Here is a 22,356-nt window from a genome sequence, read left to right on the forward strand (position 1 = left end):
TCTGCCCATTTTTTGATCGGGTTGTTTGTTTTGTTGTTGTTGAGTTGTATGAGTTCTTTATATATTTTGGAAATTAAACCCTTGTCGGCTATATGATTTGCAAATATTTTCTCCCAGTTGATGGCTTATCTTTTTGTTTTGTTGTTGGTTTCCTTTGCCTTGCAGAAGCTTTTTAGTTTGATGTAGTCCCATTTGTTAAATTTTTCTTTTGTTTCCCTTGCCTGAGTAGACATGGTATTCAAAAACATGCTGCTAAGACTGATGTCAAAGAATGTACTACCTATATTTTCTTCTACGAGTTTTATAGTTTCAGGTCTTACATTCAGGTCTTGAAGCCATTTTGAGTTAATTTTTGTGTATGATGTAAGGTAATGGTCTTTCATTTGTTTGCATGTGGCTGTCCAGTTTTCCCAATACCATTTATTGAAGAGACTTTCCTTTCTCCTTTCTCTTGTATGTTCTTGGCTCCTTTGTCAGAGGTTAGCTGTCCATAGATTGTGGTTTTATTTCTGGGCTTTCAATTTTGTTCCATTGATCTGTGTGTCTGATTTTGTGCCAGTACCATGCTGTTTTCATTGCTATAGCTTTGTAGTGTATTTTTTTTTTTTTTTTTTTTTTTGTGAGGAGATCAGCCCTGTGCTAACATCTGCCAATTCTCCTCTTTTTTTGCTGAGGAAGACGGCCCTGGGCTAACATCTGTGCCCATCTTCCTCCACTTTATATGGGACGCCGCCACAGCATGGCTTGCCAAGCAGTGCGTCGGTGCGCGCCCGGGATCCGAACCAGCGAACCCCGGGCCGCCGCAGCGGAGCGCGCGCACTTAACCGCTTGCGCCACCGGGCCGGCCCCTGTAGTGTATTTTGATGTCAGGGATTGTGATGCCTCCAGCTTTGTTCTTTTTTCTCAGGATTGCTTTGGCTACTTGGGCTCTTTTGTTCTTCCCTATAAATTTTAGGATTCTTGTTCTATTTCTGTGAAGAATGTCTTTGGGATTCTGATTAGAATTGCATTGAATCTGTAGATTGCTTTTGTTAATATGGACATTTTAACTATGTTTATTCTTCTAATCCATGAGCACGGAATACCTTTCCATTTCTTTGTCGTCTTTGATTTCTTTCAATAATGTCTTATAGTTTTCATTGTATAGATCTTTCACCTTCTTGGTTAAATTTATTCCTAGATATTTCATTCTTTTTGTTGCGATTGTAAGTGGGATTGTATTCTCAACTTCCCTTTCTGCTAGTTCGTTATTAGTGTATAGAAATGCAACTGATTTTTGTAAGTTGATGTTGTACCCTGCAACTTTGCTGTGGTTGTTGATTATTTCCAGTAGTTTTCTGGAGGATTCTTTAGGGTTTTCTGTATATAGAATCATGTCTTCTGCAAACAGCAAGAGTTTCCAATTCTTCATTTCCAATTTGGATACTTTTTATGTTTCTTGCCTAATTGCTCTGGCCAAAACCTCCTGTGTTGAATAGGAGTGGCAAGAGTGGACACCCGTGTCTTGTTCCTGTTCTCAGAGAGCTGGCTTTCAGTTTTTCACCGTTAAGTATGGTTTTGGCTGTGGGTTTGTCATGTATGGTCTTTATTTTGTTGAAGTACTTTCCTTCTATACCCATTTTATTGAGTTTATATCATAAATGTATATTGGATCTCGTCAACTGCTTTCTCTGCAACTATTGAGATGATCATGTGGGTTTATTCCTCATTTTGTTAATGTGGTATATCACATTGATTGATTTGTGGATGTTGAGCCATCCCTGTGTCCCTGTATAAATCCCTCTTGATCATGTGTATGATCCTTTTAATGTATTTTAATGTATTTGGTTTGCCAATATTTTTTTGAGCGTTTTTGCATCTATGTTCATCAGCGATATTGGCCTATAAATTTTCCTTCTTTGTGTTGTCCTTGCCTGGTTTTGGTATCAGGGTGATGTTGGCCTCATAGAATGAGTTAGGAAGCATTCCATCTTCTTCAATTTTTCAGAATAGTTTGAGAAGGATGGGTATTAAATCTTTGAATGTTTGGTAAAATTCTCTAGAGAAGCCATCTGGTCCTGGACTTTAGTTTTTTGGGAGGTTTTTGATTACTGTTTCCAATTCTTTACTTGTGATTGGTCTATTAAGATTCTCCATTTCTTCTTGGTTAGTTTTAGCAGGTTGTATGAGTCTAAGAATTTATCCATTTCTTCTAGGTAGTCCCATTTGTTGGCATATAGTTTTTCATAGTATTCTCTTATAATCCTTTGTATTTCTGTGGTATCCATTGTAATTTTATTTATTTGAGGGTTCTCTCTTTTTTTCTTAGTGAGTATGGCTAAGGGTTTGTCCAATTTGTTTCCCTTCTCAGGGAATTTATCTTCTCAGAGAACTGGCTCTTGGTTTTATTGATCATTTCTATTGTTTTTTTAGTCTATTTCACTTATTTCTGCTCTAATTTTTATTATTTCCCTCCTGCTGACTTTGGGCTTTGTTTGTTCTTCTTTTTCTAGTTCTGTTAGGTGTAGTTTAAGATTACTTATTTCAGGTTTTACTTGTTTTTTACAGGTGTGTCTGTGTTGCTATAAATTTCCCTCTTAGAACCACTTTTGCTGCATCATGAGAGTTGGTATGTTGTATTTTCATTTTCGTTTGTTACCAGGTATTTTTTATTTCTCCTTTGATTTCTTTCTTGATCCAGTGGTTGTTCAGTAGCATGTTGTTTAGTCTCCACATATTTGTGACTTTCCCAGCTTTTTTCTTGTAGTTGATTTCTAGTTTCATAGCTCTGTGGTCAGAAAAGATGCTTGATATGATTTCTGTCTTCTTAAATTTATTGACGCTTGCCTTATTTCCCAACATATGCTCTATTTTTGAGAATGTCCCATGTACATTTGAAAAGAATGTGTATTCTGCTGTTTTGGGATGGAATGTTCTATATATATACCTATTAAGTCCATCTGCTCAAGTGTTTCATTTAAACCCACTGTTTCCTTGTTGACTTTCTGTCTGGATGATCTATCCATTGATGTATGTAGGGTGTTGAGGTCCCCTATTGTTATTGTGTTGCTGTCAATTTCTCTCTTTAGGTCTGTTTGTAGTTGCTTTATATACTTTGGTGCTCTGTATTAGGTGCATGTATATTCATAAATGTTATTTCCTCTTGGTGGAATGTCCCTTTTATCATTATATACTGGCCCTCTTTGTCTTTTTTTACCTTTTTTTTAATTTTTTTTTTTTGAGGAAGATTGGCCCTGAGCTAACATCTGTTGTCAGTCTTCCTATTTTTTTCTTTTTTCTCCCCAAAACCCCAGTAGATTGTTGTATGTCATAGTTGTACATCCTTCTAGTTGCTCTATGTGGGACGCCACCTCTGCATGGCTTGAGGAGCGGTGCGTAGGTCCGTGCCCAGGATCTGAACTGGTGAACCCTGGGCCACTGAAGCAAAGCATGTGAACTTAACTGCTATACCACTGGGCTGACCCCTGTCTTTTTATCTTGAAGTCTGTTTTTTCTGATATAAGTATGGCAACATCTGCTTTCTTTTGCTTGCCATTTGCTTTGAGTATTGTCTTCCATCCCTTCACTCTGAGCCTGTGTTTGTCTTGAGAGCTGAGATGTGTTTCCTGGAGGCAGAATATTGTTGGGTCTTGTTTTTTAATCCATCCGGCCACTCTGTGTCTTTTGATTGGAGAATTCAGTCCATTTACATTTAGAGTGATTATTGATATATGAGGGCTTAATACTCCTTTTTATCTCTTCTTTTCCAGTTTTATATTTCCATTGTTTCTCTTCCCTTGTATTTCTGACAGCCATTTCAGTTTGGTGGTTTCTGTGATGGTTTTCTCAGTTTTCTCTTTGTTTATGATTTGTGGCTCTATTCTGAATCTTTGTTTAGTGGTTACCATGAGGTTTGTATAAAAGATCTCATAGATGAGATAGTCCATTTTCTGCTAGTCTCATCTCCATTAGCCTAAGCAGGTTCTATCCCTTTCCTCTTCTCCTTCTGAGTTATTTTCACAAATTCTTTTTCGTGTTGTGAGTTTGTGACTAAATTGAAGTGTTTATAGTTATTTTTGATGCTTTCCTTCCCTTTATCTCTTATGTTATAATTAAGTGTTTGCTAACCTGTTCTGATAGAGGACTGCAATTTTCTGATTTTGTCTATTTATCTCCTTGCTCTAAGCTTTGTAAACCTTTGCCTTTTTGTTAAAGGTAGGAGGACTTCCTTCATCCTTTCTTGTAAGAGAGGTCTAGGGGCAATGAACTCCCTCAGGTTTTGTTTATCCGGAAAAGCTTTTATTTCTCCATCATATCTGAAGGATAACTTTGCTGGATAGAGCATTCTTGGCTGAAAGTTTTTGTCTTTCAGTATTTTGAATATATCATTCCATTCTCTCTTAGCCTGTAAGGTTTCTGCTGAGAAATCCACTAAAAGCCTGATGGGGGTTCCTTTGTAGGCTATTTTCTTCTGCCTTGCTGCCCTTAATATTTTTTCTTTGTCATTGACTTTTGCCAGTTTTAGTATTATATGTCTTGGAGGTCTTTCTGCATTGATGTAATTAGGAGTTCTATTGGCTTCACGTACTTGTAAATCCAGTTCCTCCCCTATATTTGGGAAGTTCTCAGCTAGTATTTCTTTGAACAAATTCTCTGCTCCTTTCTCTCTCCTGTCTCCCTCTGGAATACCTACAATCCTTACGTTGCATTTCCTAATTGAGTCGGATATTTCCTGAAGAATTTCTTTATTTTTTTAAAATCTTAGTTCTCTCTCCTCCTCTACCTGAAGCATTTCTATATTTATGCCCTCTAATTCACTAATTTTGTCCTCCATAACATCAGCTATATTTTTTATGGTTTCCAGATTATTTTTTATCTCATTAATTGTGTTCTTCATATCCAGAATTTGTTTTGTTTTGTTTTTAGAGTTTCATTTTCTTTTGTGATGTATTCCTCTGCTCATTAATTTTATTCCTGAGCTCATTCAACTGTCTTTCTGAGTTTTCTTGTAACTCATTGAGTTTCTTTATGACAACTATTTTGAATTCTCTGTCATTTAGATTGTAAATTTCTGTGACTTTAGGATTAGTTTCTTGAGACTTATCATTTTCCTTCTGCTCTGAAGTGTTACTGTAGTTCATGGTGTTTGATGAATTGATCCTTTGCTGGCACATTTGTGGTAGTATCAGGTCACAGATTCCACCTGCCACTACTGGCGGAGGGAACAGGAACTGTATTTTCTGATCCCACCCCATCTGTTGGACGTTGTGCGGTTAGGGCTACTCTGTGTTTGCCTGAGCTGATTGCAGCCGCCCTGCAAGTTGCACCCACAGGGGCCAGGTCTCTGTGCTGGGCAGGGGGGTTGGGCACCATAGGCGGGGCCCCTGCTCAGCAGGGGACTGGCTGAGCTGCTGTGCGCTAGGCGGGAGGAGTGCCTACATGGGTGCTAAGCCACCACTTGGTGTAGAGCAGTCCCACTAGCAGGGCCACCACAGCACAGTGGGTACCCCCCATGGGCCGGGCTCCAACTCCAAAAGCATTCACGCAGGCCGGGCTGTCCCCACCTCCTCTTACAGTCACACCAGCCTCTGTGTGAAGATCCATGACCTGGCTTGCTGCCACCGAGGCAGGGGAAGGGTGCATTCACCTAGTTCCACTGCCTCCTGGGGATCCAGTCCACCCACCTTCAGATGTATAGCTGCATGGATCTCTCAGATGTCCTGTTGTGCTGTGCAGTCTATTCTCTGATGGTTAATGAATGTCTATTTAGTTGTAAGTTAAAGGGGAGAGACTAAGGGAACAACTCAGTATGCTATGATGCTGATGTCACTCCTCAATTCTTAAATAAAATGCAATGTTGTAAGAAAAGCTGTAGTTCTTAACTTGAATGATTTCCATTAAACATACTGACTACCCTAATTTTAAAGATTTATTAGGAAGAAAAAAATTTCAGTGCCTTTCATTAGAATATTCTCACCAACTTAAAGAAACCTTATACTTTCGTTATCTTATTTGTAATAAAGTATAAAGGTTGTGCTTTAAAGATTGCTTAATTGATAAAGAGTCCACGCCCATAGCTTTTGTAACTCTGTATTTTCTAAGTTCTAACTTCTGCCTGTTCTATTACCCCCACAATCAGCTGTATGCCTGCTACTGTGCTGTTCACTGAGATACAGAAATGAAGAAGGAAGTCTCTGCCTTCAGTGAGACTTGAATCTAGTAGAGGGGACAGACTCCTCTATACCAGTAAATTTGAATACCATGAAATAAGTATAAAATATAAGTGGATGTATGGCACTGAAGAGGGTAGAATGGGTAAGAGAACGTTTCTTCAAAAAATTGAGCTCTGGGGTCAGCACAGTGGCCATAGCGATTAAGTTCGTACTCTCCGCTTCTGTGGCCCAGGGTTCGCTGGTTTGGATCCTGGGCATGTACCTACACACCACTCATCAAGCCATGCTGAGGCTGGGTACCGCATAGAGCACTTAGAAGGGTGTGAAACTATGACATACAACTATCTACTGGCGCTTTGGGGAGAAAAAGGGAAAAAAGGAGGAAGATTGGCAATAGATGGTAGCTCAGAGCCAATCTTCCTCAAAAAAAAATTTGAGCTCTGAACTATATTTTAAGGGACAAATATTAACTAGTAAAACAAGGTAGGGGAAGGACATTGCAGAAAAAGAGGATGGCATTTATTAATGCACTTGTTTTTATTGAACACCTACTACATGCTGGTTCTTACCTCAACAAGTTGCCCTTGTTCTTCTCTCTTCCTGGAATACTATTGCCCTCTATCTTTTTTTTTCTTTTTTAAGTTCTTTCCCCTCTCTTTCTATTCAAATGTGGGCCCCTCAGAAAATTCTTCTCCACCCACCTTACCACTACTCCACCCCGCCATTTTCTAATGCATCATCCTACTTTATAATATTGTGGAATTTTTATTAACTGAAACTGACTTAATGTTTGTATAACCATATGCATTGGTGTATATAATATTTATATAAAATATTTCAAATAATGTGTTTGTTTACTATGTTTCCCTTCTGTTTCATGAAGGCAGATTTAATCTATCTTGTTTATTTGCTATTTCTCCACTGCCTAGAACAGTGCCTTGCATATACTTTATGTCATGACTTGTTCACATAATTCTTATATTTGAGTCTCATAGTAACTCTGAGCAAGACATAGGACATATTGTGCCTCTGCATTTTATATAGCTAAGCACCTGAGACCTGAGAAGCTTATTTGCCTAATTTCAAATGGAAAATAAGTGGATGACATGGGCTTAAAAACCTTGGTGTCTTGGCTTCCATTCTAATACTTTTTCTACTCTCTCATGCTGCTGAGATTTCTTATTTAGAAGTTCAGGAAAGGACTTCTGACCTTTCTTACTTTTGTTACTCCTAATAAAATCCTTGGCATCTCATGTACAGGGATACTAATATCCCATCTGAAACATATAGAATAAACCATTTCTCTCAGGAGATTGGTTGCTTACCTACCATCAGATAATTTTAATTACCCTTTTAAAAAAATGCTTACCTGCATTTAAAGCAAAAGAAGACTTGGATAAGTTTTTAAATGTGTGGTTTTACTTTAAAATTTTTTAAAACAATCTTTATTTCATCAATTTCCATGAAATGTGGGATTAAAGCCCCGACTTTTGGTTTGAAATACTACTTGCAACAGTTCTTATAAACTGGCTGAACGATTAATTAGCTAGCTAATATTTAAATTTCTAAGCCTTTCTTATCAATTGCTTTCAGCTATACAAAACACAGAATTGATCGAGCCCATGCCCAGTTGGTCTTTCTAGAATAATTTTAGTTCAGTAATATTTTATTTTTAAATATCTGAGTCCATTGTAAAGTTTATAAAATATATGTTAATATCTATGTGTTTGTTTTGTTTTGTTTTTATAGGCAAGAAAACAGCATATCATTAGTAAAAGCTTATTGGAATGAACTTTTCACTCTTGGTCTTGCCCAGTGCTGGCAAGTGATGAATGTGGCAACTATATTAGCAACATTTGTCAACTGTCTTCACAGTAGCCTTCAACAAGGTAAAAAGCTCCTTCTTTATTTCCTTTTCCAGGATATAAGAGGTGGCATCAGTTTTATAAAATGCTATGATTAAAGGTAGATATCTGATGACTAGTGTTTCAGTTACCAATACCCTTTTTACTTTAGATAATTTTTACATTTTGATAAATTCATTCATTAATCACTGCAAAATATTTTTAAATGAGAGCACAACAAAATTGAAACGAATATATTTATGTCTGGCAGGCTATTTCTGACTACGCCTTGGGAATTTTTGCACTTTGGCATAAGTACCAAAGAATCCAGGGTTAGCTTACGTAGAGGTGATCAAATATTTATAAATATATACTTCCCACCAATTTTTTTTTTTTTTTTTTTTTTTTTTTTGGTGAGCAAGATTAGCCCTGAGCTAACTAACATCTATTGCCAATCCTCCTCTTTTTGCTGAGGAAGATTGGCCCTGGGCTAACATCCATGCCCATCTTCCTCTACTTTGTATGTGGGACGCCTGCCACAGCATGGCTTGTCAAGAGGTGCGTAGGTCCGCACCCAGGATCCAAACCTGAGAACCCCGGGCTGCCGAAGTGGAGCACCCGAACTTAACCACTACTCTACTGGCCAGCCCCATACTTCTCACAAATTTTTAAAGTGCCTTTCTTCACTGTAGTCCTTTGAATACTAAGATGGGCTTTTTTTTTTTTTTTTTTAATCAATTCATCAGGATGTATTCTCTCACTTAAACAGTACTGAAGAATTGCAGAACAGTCCTTACTCTCTTGTTCCTTTTCTTGATGCCAAGGTGATTACAACTCTCATTTATTTGAGGAGACAGGCAGTCACTGATTTATAAATGTTTAACTTCAGAATGGCTTGTGACTAACCAACAAGATGCCACATCTTCAAATGAGAATTGCCTTTTGAGTTCAGAAATAATTTATAAATTGGGAATTATGTTTTATTTCCTTAGCATATTCCATTTCCCATCATTTTATGTTATTTTGAAATTATCTGCTTCCTCCTCCTCTTTAACAGAGAAATCACCTTAAAATCTCATCAACAGTAGATCTACTGGAAGGGAGCACTACATTCCATCTTATTTATGGACTCCTAGTCTTGATTCATTTCTCATAAATTTGTAATGTGTTCTACAGCCTACCTTCACTAAAGCTTTGGTTAACTAATCAGATGTTTTAAACATAAAGTCAAAAAGTTATCATAAAACTTTATTTTACTCACCTTTTTTCTTGACAGTGTTTTTTGCTAAATACTTGTTTTCATTTTAGTAGTATATGTAACTTTTAGAAATCTAGATGATTTTGCTCATCTTTTTTTCAACCAATATAAGCTTAACTAAATCCTGTTAACAAAATTGGAGTCTTTTGTAAAATTTTGGTTGGCCAGTTTTTCAGGTGGTTGTCTTTACAGCTTATCTTCTCAAAGGTATATTTTGAAAGGAAACATTACATTTGGGGTTATTTTATACTAACAGCTCGTTTCATTTTTTTCTTGAAGGAATGATGTCTGAAGATCATTAATTAGTTTCATATTTACTTGCAGAGGTATTGAATTTTAAACATTTATAGGTTGGTTATATTCAAAGCTGGAAATTAGTGAGAAGGAAATATATTGGATAAAAATAGTTGTGCATTTTAGCCAAAAACTAGAAGCTTTTTTTTGCTCGTTTGTTTGTTTCTTTGTTTTTAATTAAAGATAAAATGTCAACAGAAAGAAGAAAATTATTGATGGAGCACATCTTCAAACTACAGGAGTTTTGTAATAGCATGGTTAAACTCTGCATTGATGGATATGAATATGCCTACCTGAAGGCAATAGTACTCTTCAGTCCAGGTATATAAACAATTACTTCTTATTTAAAAGACAGTATTTGAGAGTGTGGAGAAATTAGAACCCTTGTACATTTCTGGTGAGACTGTAAAATAGTGCAGTTAAAGTGGAAACAACCTAAGTGTCCATCAACAAATGAATGGATAAACAAATGTAATATATACATACAGTGGAATATCATTCAGCCATAAAAAGCAGTGAAATTCTAATATATGCTACAAACATGGATGAAACTTGAAAACAATGCTAAGTGAAAGAAGCCAGTCACAAAAGACCACGTTATATGATTTCATTTATATGAAATGTCTAGAACAGTCAAGTTTGTAGAGACATTAGATGAGTGGCTACCAGGAGGAACTAAGGAGAGGGGAGAATGGAGAGTGACTACTAATGGGTACAGAGTTTCTTTTGGGGTGAAAAAAAATATCCTAAAATTAGACTGGTGGTGGTTGCACAACTCTGTGAATATATTAAAAACCACATTGAGGGACCGGCCCAGTGGTGTAGTGGTTGAGTTTGGCACACTCCACGTAGGTGGCCCAGGTTCACTGGTTCACATCCCGGGTGTGGACCTATACCACTCATCAATCCATGCTGTGGCAGTGAGCCACATGTAAAATGGAGGAAGATTGGCACAGATGTTAGCTCAGGGCCAAGCTTCTTCACCAAAAAAAAAAGAAAAAAAAAAAACATTGAATTATACACTTCAAACCAGTGAGTTTTACAGATGTTAGACATTTATCTGGGTGCAAAAAAGAAAGTTAAAGTAAATCAGTAAAACAGCATCATAGACCTTTAGTTCTGCTGTCTCATCAACATTTGAATTCTTAGATATATGTTGCTAGGCATCATTAAAAGGCAAAATGAGAGATGAGTATTGCTTTATTAATGGATTAAATTTCCAAACATCTTATTGGAGTTATCAACAAATAGAAAAATGTCTCTTATTTTCCTGCCAGTTTCTAGTTTTCACATGTAGTAAAATGACAGTAAGCTCAATGACACATTTCTGAATAAGAAAAATTGACTGTACTCTTATGCTCTCTATTTTTTATTTTGGTATGTATTTCTATTTGTATACACCATAATAAAATTATCCGAGGAAACCTACTTGTTCCCATCAATGATACCAATAAAATAAAGTTTGTTTTTGTTTCTTATAATGTTTCACATAAGTTAATAACATGTATCTCCATTTTTATCACAACCAATTTGCCACCTTCATTTTCCTTAAAATTGAAAAAACATAGATTTGAAATTCGAATTATAATGAAATTTTAAGTATTCTCAGTATTTTCTGTTTATTACTTTTTTATTCTTTTCAGGACAGCTTTCCATATTTTTCAATATTTGTTGAGTTAGAGATAATTTTTATGAAGTTCTTTTCTTTTTTTTTCTCTTCTTTTTTTTTTTTAATTTTTTTTTTTTTTTCCCCCCAAAGCCCCAGTAGATAGTTGTATGTCATAGCTGCACATCCTTCTAGTTGTTGTATGTGGGACATGGCCTCAGCATGGCCAGAGAAGCGGTGCGTCAGTGCACGCCCAGGATCTGAACCCGGGCCGCCAGCAGCAGAGCGCACGCACTTAACCGTTAAGCCACGGGGCCGGCCGTCTCTTTTTATTCATTTATTTTTTTGCTGAGGAAGATTGGCCCTGAGCTAACATCTGTGCCAGTCTTCCTCAATTTTGTATATGGGATGCCGCCACAGCATAGCTTGATGAGCGGTGCATAGGTCCATGCCCAGGATCCAAACCTGCAAACCCTGGGTCTCTGAAGCAGAGTGTGTGAACTTAACCACCACACCACCGGGGCCAGCCCCATGAAGTTCTTTTAATTTTTTCCATTTTTGTGAAATTTTATAGTGACCATCGAAATATTTAAATAGATTATTGCATGTTTCTATGTTATCATAAATTTTCTGGTAGAGATGATCATAGTTTTATAATTTCGTAAGTACTTTTTTATCAAACAATGGTGGGAAGGTTTTTCTTATGAAAAATATAGTATAGAATATGATCTGCAAGTATTTCATTGTGTTAAAAATGTTTTTTTAACTAAGCTGAGTCATTTTATTTTTTGTTCCTTTTGAAAGCAAAATGATCAAACTCCCACAACTTTTGGAATAGAGAAAGCTATTTATTTTAGTAGAACTCAGTGGTCTCAGTTTTTATTAGAAGTTAGAATATGTATATGAGATAAAATAGTTTTAAGGGTTTAAAGTACAGTGCCTAGTATTTGGTAGGTGGGCTGCTAAATATATTTGTGGAATGAAAGAACCACACATATGATGGGGCTTCTTTTTTAACTGAACTATTCTTCCCACCCACTTCCATCTGTACTCGATAAAACGAGCATTCAGAACTAGGGTAATGATATATTCTTTAATATTTCAGATCATCCAGGCCTAGAAAACATGGAACAGATTGAGAAATTTCAGGAAAAGGCATATGTGGAATTCCAAGATTATATAACCAAAACATATCCAGATGACACCTACAGGTATCTAGAAGTTAAATACTGTTTAATTAAATTCATCTGAAAACTTTTTTGTGAATCTGTTCATTATTTTCCATTCCAAGAGTAATTCAATATTTTAGTCAGCCTTGACTTTTGAAATGGCTACTGCTGTTAAATGCAGGAGTGCATTGTTGCAAGTGCTTTACGTGTGATATTTCATCCAGTTCTTAGTTTTGTGTAAGACGATACTTCAGCACAGAGAGGATAAGTAACTTGCTCAAGGACACACAGTAAATAGCAGAGCTGACTGCGAACCCAGGTGGTCTGACTTAAGCACCCAAACTCTTTATTTTCTTAGGGTGAAATAGTGGATTTTATTTGTAAAAGGGGAAAAATATGAATGAATAAAGAAACACATTAGACTATTTTATAAATAATTTTGAAATGTGGCTTATATTTCTACCAAGATATTTCTTGCCAGTGTCCTTTGAAAAAAATTATTTTTTGATAACATTGACTCAAGTTTTGAAGAGGGACAGTATCATAGAGTACATAAACACATAGCTCTCAGAGCCCAGGTACGTGGGTTTGACTCCTGACCTTACCACTTACTAGCTGTGTGACCTTTAGTCAGCTTCTCGGTTTCAGTTTCTTTACCTGTAAAATGGAGATAATAATAGTACCCACATTTTACAATTAGAATAAAGATTAAGTCAGTTAATATATGTACAGAGCTTAGAACAGTGCCCATTACACAGTAAGGGCTATATAAATGTGTTTACTAATATTACTATTAATTTAACATACTTCAAACTAGTAAAAGAACATTTTTACATAAAGTAATTTTTTACATATATTAAATAATAGATTTATAAGCCAGTTCCATCATGAAAATCAGACTTAGTTTATCTAACCAGTTTTCCTCTCACTTCTGCTGATGTAGTTCAGCTGGTGGGAACAAATAGGAACTGAGTAATTTGAGGAGTAGAGTACATGGCTACAGGAAGATCACTTAATCCTGGGCTGCTGCTTTCATTTGGTCTCGAGTATTAGAGTGCAAGGCCTTAGAATAGAGGAAGAATAACACAAGCTTTTTGGAAAAGTGGTTCTTTTGTTGTTGCTTTTGTTATGCTTATTTTTCAGTTTTTTAAAGTTTCAAAAGTTGTTTTATATATAATTATACAAATAAATACAGTATTTAAATTTTTCCTCCTTTTTGACATGGAGCTATTTGCTGAGCTCTGTTCCCTTAGGTTCCAGGTGCTTTGACTGAGCTCTGGAACTCTTTCTCAGTTTCTTACATTCCTAATTATTTAAAACTAAGAAATTATTTTTGGATAGCAGTTTTCAACTTATAGTGTACTTTCACACAAAACATGGTCTTGCCTCTGAGAACCTCACTAGCACAGAAACTGGCAGGGATCCTTGCATTAATCTTTACCACAACACTGAGAGACAGGAATTAAGTGGCTTACACACCTTCACACAGCTAGAGGGCAGTTGAGTCAAGATTTGAAACCAGTGGTCTCAATTCCATGTTCTCTGCTCTTCCCAGTCATAACTATTGCCTGTTTTACCATTTCCAGTATTTTTGCAAAGCAAAACCAAGAAAACTATGATCACTGAGCCTCGTGTGTCCTGATAACACAAAACATTGCTGTTCTTACAACCTCAAATGAGTTCCTAAGCCATTCTTACTTACATGTATAACTTGAGCCATGGTTTAATAACTTGGTTCCATGGTCCATGCAGCCAAGGGGAGGCAGCACAGCATAGCAGTTAAGAGCAAGGCTTTCCTGGGAAGTCTGTCAGACTGCATTTATATCCAGGTGATTGTCATACACTCTAAGGCTTGAGAATACCAGTTTTTATTTTACCTTTTGAAAATTAGGTCTTTACTAAAGTAGTCCACCAAGAATATATGTATTGAAATTACTCATTTTTCTACTAAATCTCTTTTTGATTTACAACCTGTTCCCCTCTGCCCCTTTTTTGCTTTTTAGGTTGTCCAGACTACTACTCAGATTGCCAGCTTTAAGACTGATGAATGCTACCATCACTGAAGAATTGTTTTTCAAAGGTCTCATTGGCAATGTACGAATTGACAGTGTCATCCCACATATTTTAAAAATGGAACCTGCAGATTATAACTCGCAAATAATTGGTCACAGCATTTGAAAGCTGAGCTCTCAGTGTAAACTTATTGTTCTTTCTCAGAACACAAGAAGACACCAAATTGAACTCATTGCCTCCAGGGCACCTGGAAATTTTCCTTTAAAGAATAACCAAAAACAAAGGTATTTTTATTTTAACTTCCATAAGAAGAATTTTTGAAGTGACTGGGCAGGTAGAAGGAATTAGAATTTCCTTTCCTGTCATATTTAAGTGAATCAGAAATACTATGAATTTATTCTTGGTTAAGATGACACCTAAAGCTGTCACCTCTTGACTATCTAAACTAAGATCTCTCGTTATATTTTATTTTATATAACAAATAAATTAGTCTTTTTTTTTTCCCCAGAATTGTGTTCTCTTCATGTTTTTTATTATGAACTAGCACTAACACTTAATTGTCAGAAATCTCTAAGAAGGATTTCCTTGCATTTTAGTCTTCCATAATATAATCTGTTTGTTTTAACTATCTTGTCAAGAGAGGATTATTTTATGCTCCATGGTATAATGATAACATTAGAACTAAGGAAATAATAATTGCATATATATATTTTTTGGCTTTTGTAAATATCATGGCACCCTTAGCATATACCACTCTCATTGCTGGCAGTGAGACACAGGCCGTTCGTGATCTTAAGAGTTGACTTCTTTAGTGTTGTATGTTAGTTACAAGCACTTTGTATTTATGTATGTAGCAGAAGATTGTTTTTGCGTATGAGATAGAGTTCGTGTTTTAATATTTTTGGTTTACTGCTATGTTTTAAAAATAGTAGAGATGAGCCCAAAATGTTTCACTATTTCAAAGTAGCATTAAAATTGTCGCTCTTCCACCCCACAAAAAGCATCTGACCTCTCTCCCTCTTGTTTGACCTGCATCATAGCTTCCTGAACCTTCCATGGGTTTTAGCCAGTTTCTTTAGGTCATTAGAAACCCAATTTGTTAAATAATGGATTTATCATATCCAATCTGTGTTTTCAAGGTGAGTTAAATAATTATTTTAAAGCAAATTGATACTTTTTAAAAATTTGTTTTTTCATGTATAAAGGAATATGCACTGAGTTTTCACTGTAAAGGGGGGAGAGCTGTTTTAACAATAGTATGAGCATCAACCTGAAGTCTTGGTATTGCCACAACAAAAGCATTTTAGACTCCTTGGATGTCTTCCACACTAATATTTTCCTTAGGAAACCTGATACTGTTAAATATTTCTTTGTTCTGATTTCATGATGAATTATTTTGGTATGTATTTGTTGATTTAAAAGAAAATGGAGATTGTATTGCACTCAAAGTACATTTTTTATAAAGATTTTTGCAGTAGAAACTGAATTTTTTGGGAAGGGTGTGGATTTTACTAATTGCTACTTTATAGTAAATCAAAAGTTTAAAAGTATCACTTACAGTCTTTACCAACTTATTAAGGGAAACTTTTCTCCCTATATAAAACATAATTTTTGTCAGCAGGTTTATATATAATTATCAGCTGGGAAAAACTACATTTAGTACAAAATACTCAAATGGAAAAATCAGTAGGTTTATACCTTTATAAACCCAATGAAGTAAGCCAAGGAATCAGGAAAATAATTCTTTAAAATAATGTACTGATGGTTAATTAAGATACATGTTTCTTTCAGGTATTTTTCCTAATTAAATTTGTAGTTATATTTGGAAGTGTTTTTTAAACTATATTAAAATGTGACCTGCATTACAAATTTCTGTTTCTTGCCAGTATATTTGATTTCATAGTCCTATTTGTTCAGTGTTTAGTCATCCTTTTGTTTCTTTATTTGTTCCATTGTTAAGAGATCTCTAGTAAGATTTATTAGAGTACTTCAGGAAGAGAAAAGCATGGAAAACATTTCCATGGCCGATATTTTAGGATTATTTACAATTCAACTTGAAGACTTCCAGCTAAATATTACAGATTAGCAATTTATTTTCTTGCTCTCCTGTGATCTGAGTAAAATGACAGTAAAGTGTAACCACACAAAGACAAAACGGGAGAGAAGAAATCAAAAGATAATAGAGTTCAATAAATTTTTGGAAAACAAAATGCAGGTAGAGAAAGACTGACTGATTTAGCAGAGCCAGAACCAAGGAAGCTCTATAATCTGAGTGCCTGCAAAAGGCAATGCAGTGAGAAAGAAGCCAGTATACCTTCAGTATCCAGCAAAGATGCTTGTACCTGGATGAATCAGGTGCTCATATTCAGAGAGGGTGCTTGGAACATAAAAACGAAAGGATTGGGGGCCAGCCCGGTGGTGTAGTGTTTAAGTTTACATGCTTTGCTTCAGTGGCCCAGGGTTCGCAGGTTCAGATCCCAGGCGCGGGCCTACGAACTGCTTATCAAGCCATGCTGTGGCAGGCGTCCCACATATAAAGTAGAGGAAGAGGGGCATGGATGTTAGCCCAGGGCCAATCTTCCTCAGCAAAAAGAGCAGGATTGGCAACAGATGTTAGCTCAGGGCTAATCTTCCTTACTAAAAAAAAAAAAAAGATTGGTTGCAAGTCTTATACAGAATCATTGAACTATCCTTCTCTACCCTTACTTAAGTCAGGAGACCACTTCCTGTTCTTCTACTTGTTTGAGCAGGAGGCCAGAGGTTAATTCTCTTGAGAAACAGAAGTGAAAGATGATAGGACTATAGGATACCAGGGGTAACAGAAGGCTTGGATTAGTTATAGGTTAAAAATATGGATTAAGTGAAAATTTGCATTCTGAATGTGGGTTCCCTAACTGTGTTCCCAGAATGATAACCATCAGATACAGGCTTCTCTGCCAGGATTTTTTCTTTGGAGAAACTAATTGGCCCCAGAGAAAAGATCTCCACTCACTCACTTTTGGTGTGCCTTGATGAAAAGCCTGCTTGCCACTTTATCACTCTTCAGTGGAGCCCATTAATTTCCAAGTCATATATGTATACATGGGGTTTCCATTCAGCTCTTTAATGCCTACTATTAAATATGAACTTAGAACCAGGATCACCAGATATTTGAGGAAAATCTAATAATAAGAAATCAGACATTGGCAGGGTAGATACAATTCAGGGATCAGAAAAATATCCACCCCCGTATATAATTAATATTTTGAAAGAGTGGATGTTGTATGTATTAAATGAGGATGCTTTGAAAAGGAAAATTTGGAGCAAGGAACTGCCCCTGAAAATTAAAAATGATAGCCAAAGCAATTCATTAGAGGGGTTAGAAGATGAAGTTGTTGAGGGACTCGCCCTGAAAGTATAACCAAATGACAAAGAAATAGAAAATAAGACAAAATTAAAGAATCAAGTCAGAAGGTTTAACATTTTAATAGTAGGAATTTAAGAAAGAGAAAACAGAAAAGACTTAAGGAGGTAAGGAAATTATTAAATAATACAAGAAAAGTTCCACAAAAGGACATGCATCCCTAGGTTAAAAGGATCTACCCTTTAAATGAAAAAAGATCCATACCATCTTGAAATAAAAACAACATAAGTCAAAGAAGACACTGTATTGCTGCTTCTAGCAGTGTAGTGGAATAGATAGTCTGAAGGCCTTGATCTATTGGTGGGCTCAAGTCTGGCATGAGTTCTCAAAGAAGGCTAAGGTTCTTACAGGTCATGAGTCTCCCCTGGTCCTGGCAGAAACAAATATAAATCTTCTCTGGAGAAAATATCCATAATTTACATCAGAAGTTGGCACACTTTTCTGTAAAGGGCCAGAGAGTAAATATTTTTTACTTTGCAGGCCGTGCAGTGTCTGTAATTGAGTAGTCTGCAGCTACTCAATTCTGCTATTGTAGTGCAAAAGCAGCTATAGACAGTAAGTACTTAAATGAATGTGCATGGCGGTGATCCAAGAAAACATTTACAAACACAGGCAATGGACTGGACTTGGCCCTTGGGGCGTAGTTTGCTGACCCCTAATATAGAACCTCAAGATTGTCACAAATTAAGCTCAACCAAATATGAGCTCACAAAATTATGAAACTCACAGGGAAACAAGCCACTTGAATGAGTTCAAAATAAACAACACATATAAACCCTGAAAGGCAATATCAGCTACGTCATAACTGTATATATGTCTTAAGAAAAAAAGATGGAATCAGAAAGCAAGAAACAGGAACAACAGAAAGGAGCAAATAGATTTTAAAACAAGCCAAAACAACATTTAGAAATAAAAAACCTATTAAAATTTTTGAAATCAATCCATGGCAAAAGATTATGCCTTCAACACATGCATTTAATTCTAACTCCCTCTTAAAACTGCATGAAAACACAGCCAGAGGATGTTTTTAAGGCATTATCTCACAAAGGCAAAAATAATGGGAGAGAAATAAATGATAGCCACCGAATTTTGAAAGCTGGAAAATAGATTAGTGATGATCCTCTTAGCAGACCTGAGAAGGCTGACTTGGCTTGCAGGGGGGGAAGCTGAGAAGCAACCTGATTTGTACCACAGATCCTCCAGCATGCTCTCTCCCGTATGGCAGCATCTCCTCTGGAAGGGGAAATAGAGATTTGTTGAAAGTCTATTTAGTAAGCAGATGTACGCATGCACCAGAATGATAAAATTTAAAAGTCTGGCAATCCCAAGCGTGGAACACCAGGATGTGCATTGATGGTGACGGCATCAGTTGATACAGCCTTCTCTGGAAAGTAATTTTACATGAATAGTCCAGTTTAATGTACATGTATCTGCTTATTTACCCTAGAGAAACTCTTATACATGTGCCAGGAGGCATACAAAAATGTTCATGTCATCATCATAAGAGCAAAAAAACAGTCCAATACCCATTGACAGGAGAATGGATAAGTAAATTGCAGTATAGTCACCCAATGGAATATTATGCAACACCAAAAAAAGGAATAGAATATCAACATGGATGAATCCCAAAAATCATGTTATATCAAAAAAGCAAGCCTAGAAGTATATGAGTATGAGTTAACCTATTTATTGAAAATACAATACATTGTTGAGAGGTACTTATGTAAGTGGTAAAATTGATTTTTAGAAACCAAGAGAATTATTAGTAATAAATTTAGAACACTAGTTACTTCTGGAGGAGTAGAAGGAGGATGCAAACAGGGAGGGGCATACAAGAGGCTTCCAAAGTATTGATAGTGTTCCAATTCTCTATGGCTTTGTAACAAACTATCCCAAAACTTAGTGGTTTAAAAGAACATTTGTTATGATCACGAATCTACAGTGAGGTCAGAGCTTGGCAGGGACAGCTTGTCTGCTCCATGCAGCCACGGCCGGGTCAGCTCAGAAGGTGGGGTTTGGAATCACACGCATGGCTAGAGGTTGATAGTGGCTGTTTGCTGGGACTTCAGGTGAGGCTGAAACCAGAATGCCTATTCTCTCTGTTTGACTTCTTCTTCATCAAAGAAGTCACAAAGGACTGTGCAGAAGTGGCAAACTTCTGGAAAAGCCTATGGAACCAGAAATATTGCAACCATTTTGGGCAGGATATATCTCAGCAGCCTCGAGAGAAGCCCAATGTAGAGAAGGGCTTATCTTGACAAGATTTGCTGGTGTGCCTTTTGTCTAATGGAGTTGTATTATAACTTGATACATAAGAAACTTTGTAAGAGGTTAAAACAATTGTATCGTGGACTAAAAGGTACAGAACAGTACCAAATAAAAAGAGGCCTTTGGACCTTCAAACTTCTTTGGGCTTCTTCAAACTTCTTAAGAAGGCTAAGAAAACAACTCAGTTACAGACATGGGCTTCGTTTTGTGAGACATGAAGAGTAATTTGTGGCTGCTGGAGCAAGTGTTGGGAGAGCGAGCTAGGTGGAAGGAAGCCACATAGTCTTTTCTAACCTAACCTCAGTGTCTTAGTCCGTTCAAGCTACTGTAACAAAATACTGCAGATTGGGTGGCTTATAAACAACAAACATTTTATTTTTCACAGTTCTGGAGGCTGGAAGTCCAAGATCAGGGGGCCAGGTCTTGTGAAGGCTCTTTTCCAGGTTGCAGACTGCTGACTTCTCATAGTGTTCTCACCCGGTGGAAGGGGCTAAGCATCCCTCCGGAGCCTCTTTTGTAAGGCACTAACTAATCCCATTCATGAGGGTCTACCCATGTGACTTAAGCACTTCTCAAAGGCCTCACCTACTGTCACCTTTGGGAGTTAGGATTTCAACATGAATTTTGGGAGGACACATTCAGGCCATAGCACTCAAAAACCAAGCAGCATTGCTTCCATGTCATTTTATTCATTGAGGCAGACACAAAGGCCTCCCAAACTCAGGGGGAGATAAAATAAACTACACCTTTTGATGGGAGAGTGACAATTCTGGAAGAGTGTAAGGAACTGGAATTTTTTTGCAGCCATTTTTGGAAAATACAATCTGTCACAGTATTCCATTTCTTAAACTCAATTGCAGACTCTTAAGATTAAATAGACACTTTTGTGTGTATATTTCACAATATTTAATAGAAAAATAATACTGAAGTGGAAAAAAATTAGCTAACTTAGACTACCCCAGATCTCCACAATTCCCTGATTAGGGTGGAGGGGGGCATTAGTCCTTGGGAAGTTGTAAGCACAAATTGGCCCTTACATGGATACGTACCAGAAAATTCAGTAAACTGTATTGGAAGAATGGGACAGGAGTGTGTGTGTGTGTGTGTTGTGAAAGAGCTAAATCCTCATCTTCTGTGTTAGGAAGTCAGATGATGTCTAAAATTAGGAAAATCTAGAAATAATCATGTAATTTAGAGATATGGTAGTGAATACCAAAATCAGCAGCTAAAGGGTTGAAACTACTACGAGTTGTTTTGGGGAGTTGGAAATTGGATCAGGAAATGGACCTATATGATTCTTTCCACCAGCTATGTATATTCAATGTACTACATTTAAAAGAAGAAAAGAAAAATGGATGCGCTAAATAGCAGATTAGATTGCTGAAGACAGAATTAAGGTTTCCAGCAATATTTTTGTTCACATGAGCAGGGCAATATTATGTGAATGGATTTTGCATATCTCTTTTGCTTTCTTTGGCTTTGTAATAATGATACTAATATCAGGTTAATGACAAAAATCAGAACAGGATGCTATGAAAAAGGAGCAGAGATCAAGAAAGAGTCCTTGAAATCAAAGATATTAGTGTTGAAATGGAAAAAAATCTGTACCAGGACTGAATGGACTATATCCAGATGAGGAACAAATTAGTGAACTGGTATATAAAGATGAAGAAGTGGCTCAGAATATAAAGCACAAAGACGGAAATGGAAAATATGCAGGCAAAGTTAGAAGATATTAGGAAGACCAATCCAGAAGGGCCAATGATCACTGAATATCCAGATTCCAGAAAAAAGAAACAAAATGGAGGAGGAAAATTATTAAAAGAAAAATTTCTACAACTAGAATGACACATCTGCAAATTTAAAGATGGTATTGAATTCCAACAAGGATCAACCAAAAAAAAAGCCCAAGATAAATCCTCGTGACATTTTAGAACTTTAAAGACAGAGAGAAATCTGAAAAACAAGTTTCTTGCAAAGGAATAAATATCAGATTGGCAGCAAGATTCTCATCAACTGTATTAGATATTAGAGGGCAATGGAAAAATGCTTCCAAAGTTCTATGAGAAAATAATTTTGAACCTAGAATTTTATGTCCAGGTAAATGATCAATCAGGAGGGAAATTTTATTTCCTACATGCATTTTTGAAAAAAATGCCCTCAATGTAATCTAACAAAACAAATACAAACAAAACAAGCAAACCAACAAATGACAGAATTCTAAGACAGAAAAATATGCAGGATCAAAGATATAGTAAGAGTCATTCATCTAGAAGCACGGAATAATAGCTGTTCACCAGGCCTAAAGACAATTGCTGAAAATTAGAACAGGAACTCAAAATATTCTGT

At 36.4% G+C, this 22,356-nt stretch overlaps 1 protein-coding gene across 2 annotated transcripts in view; it reads left to right on the forward strand.

Moving 5' to 3' along the window:
- NR2C1 (nuclear receptor subfamily 2 group C member 1) overlaps positions 1-16,205 on the forward strand; it is a 53,244-nt gene extending 37,039 nt beyond the window's left edge. Inside the window, exons 11-14 of one of the 2 annotated variants that reach the window (XM_087449091.1) lie at positions 7,902-8,041; positions 9,732-9,869; positions 12,260-12,365; positions 14,327-16,205. In XM_087449091.1, the coding sequence (XP_087305217.1) occupies positions 7,902-8,041; positions 9,732-9,869; positions 12,260-12,365; positions 14,327-14,501 (559 nt within the window). In that variant the 3' untranslated portion in view covers positions 14,502-16,205. The remainder of the gene's footprint in view (positions 1-7,901; positions 8,042-9,731; positions 9,870-12,259; positions 12,366-14,326) is intronic. The other variant, XM_087449092.1, reaches the window with a different exon arrangement.
- Positions 16,206-22,356: the final 6,151 nt, after the last annotated feature.

Source organism: Ceratotherium simum, chromosome 25 (genome assembly GCF_057802395.1).
Source record: "Ceratotherium simum simum isolate JZ-2026a chromosome 25, ASM5780239v1, whole genome shotgun sequence".
In the NCBI taxonomy this organism is placed as follows: domain Eukaryota; kingdom Metazoa; phylum Chordata; class Mammalia; order Perissodactyla; family Rhinocerotidae; genus Ceratotherium; species Ceratotherium simum.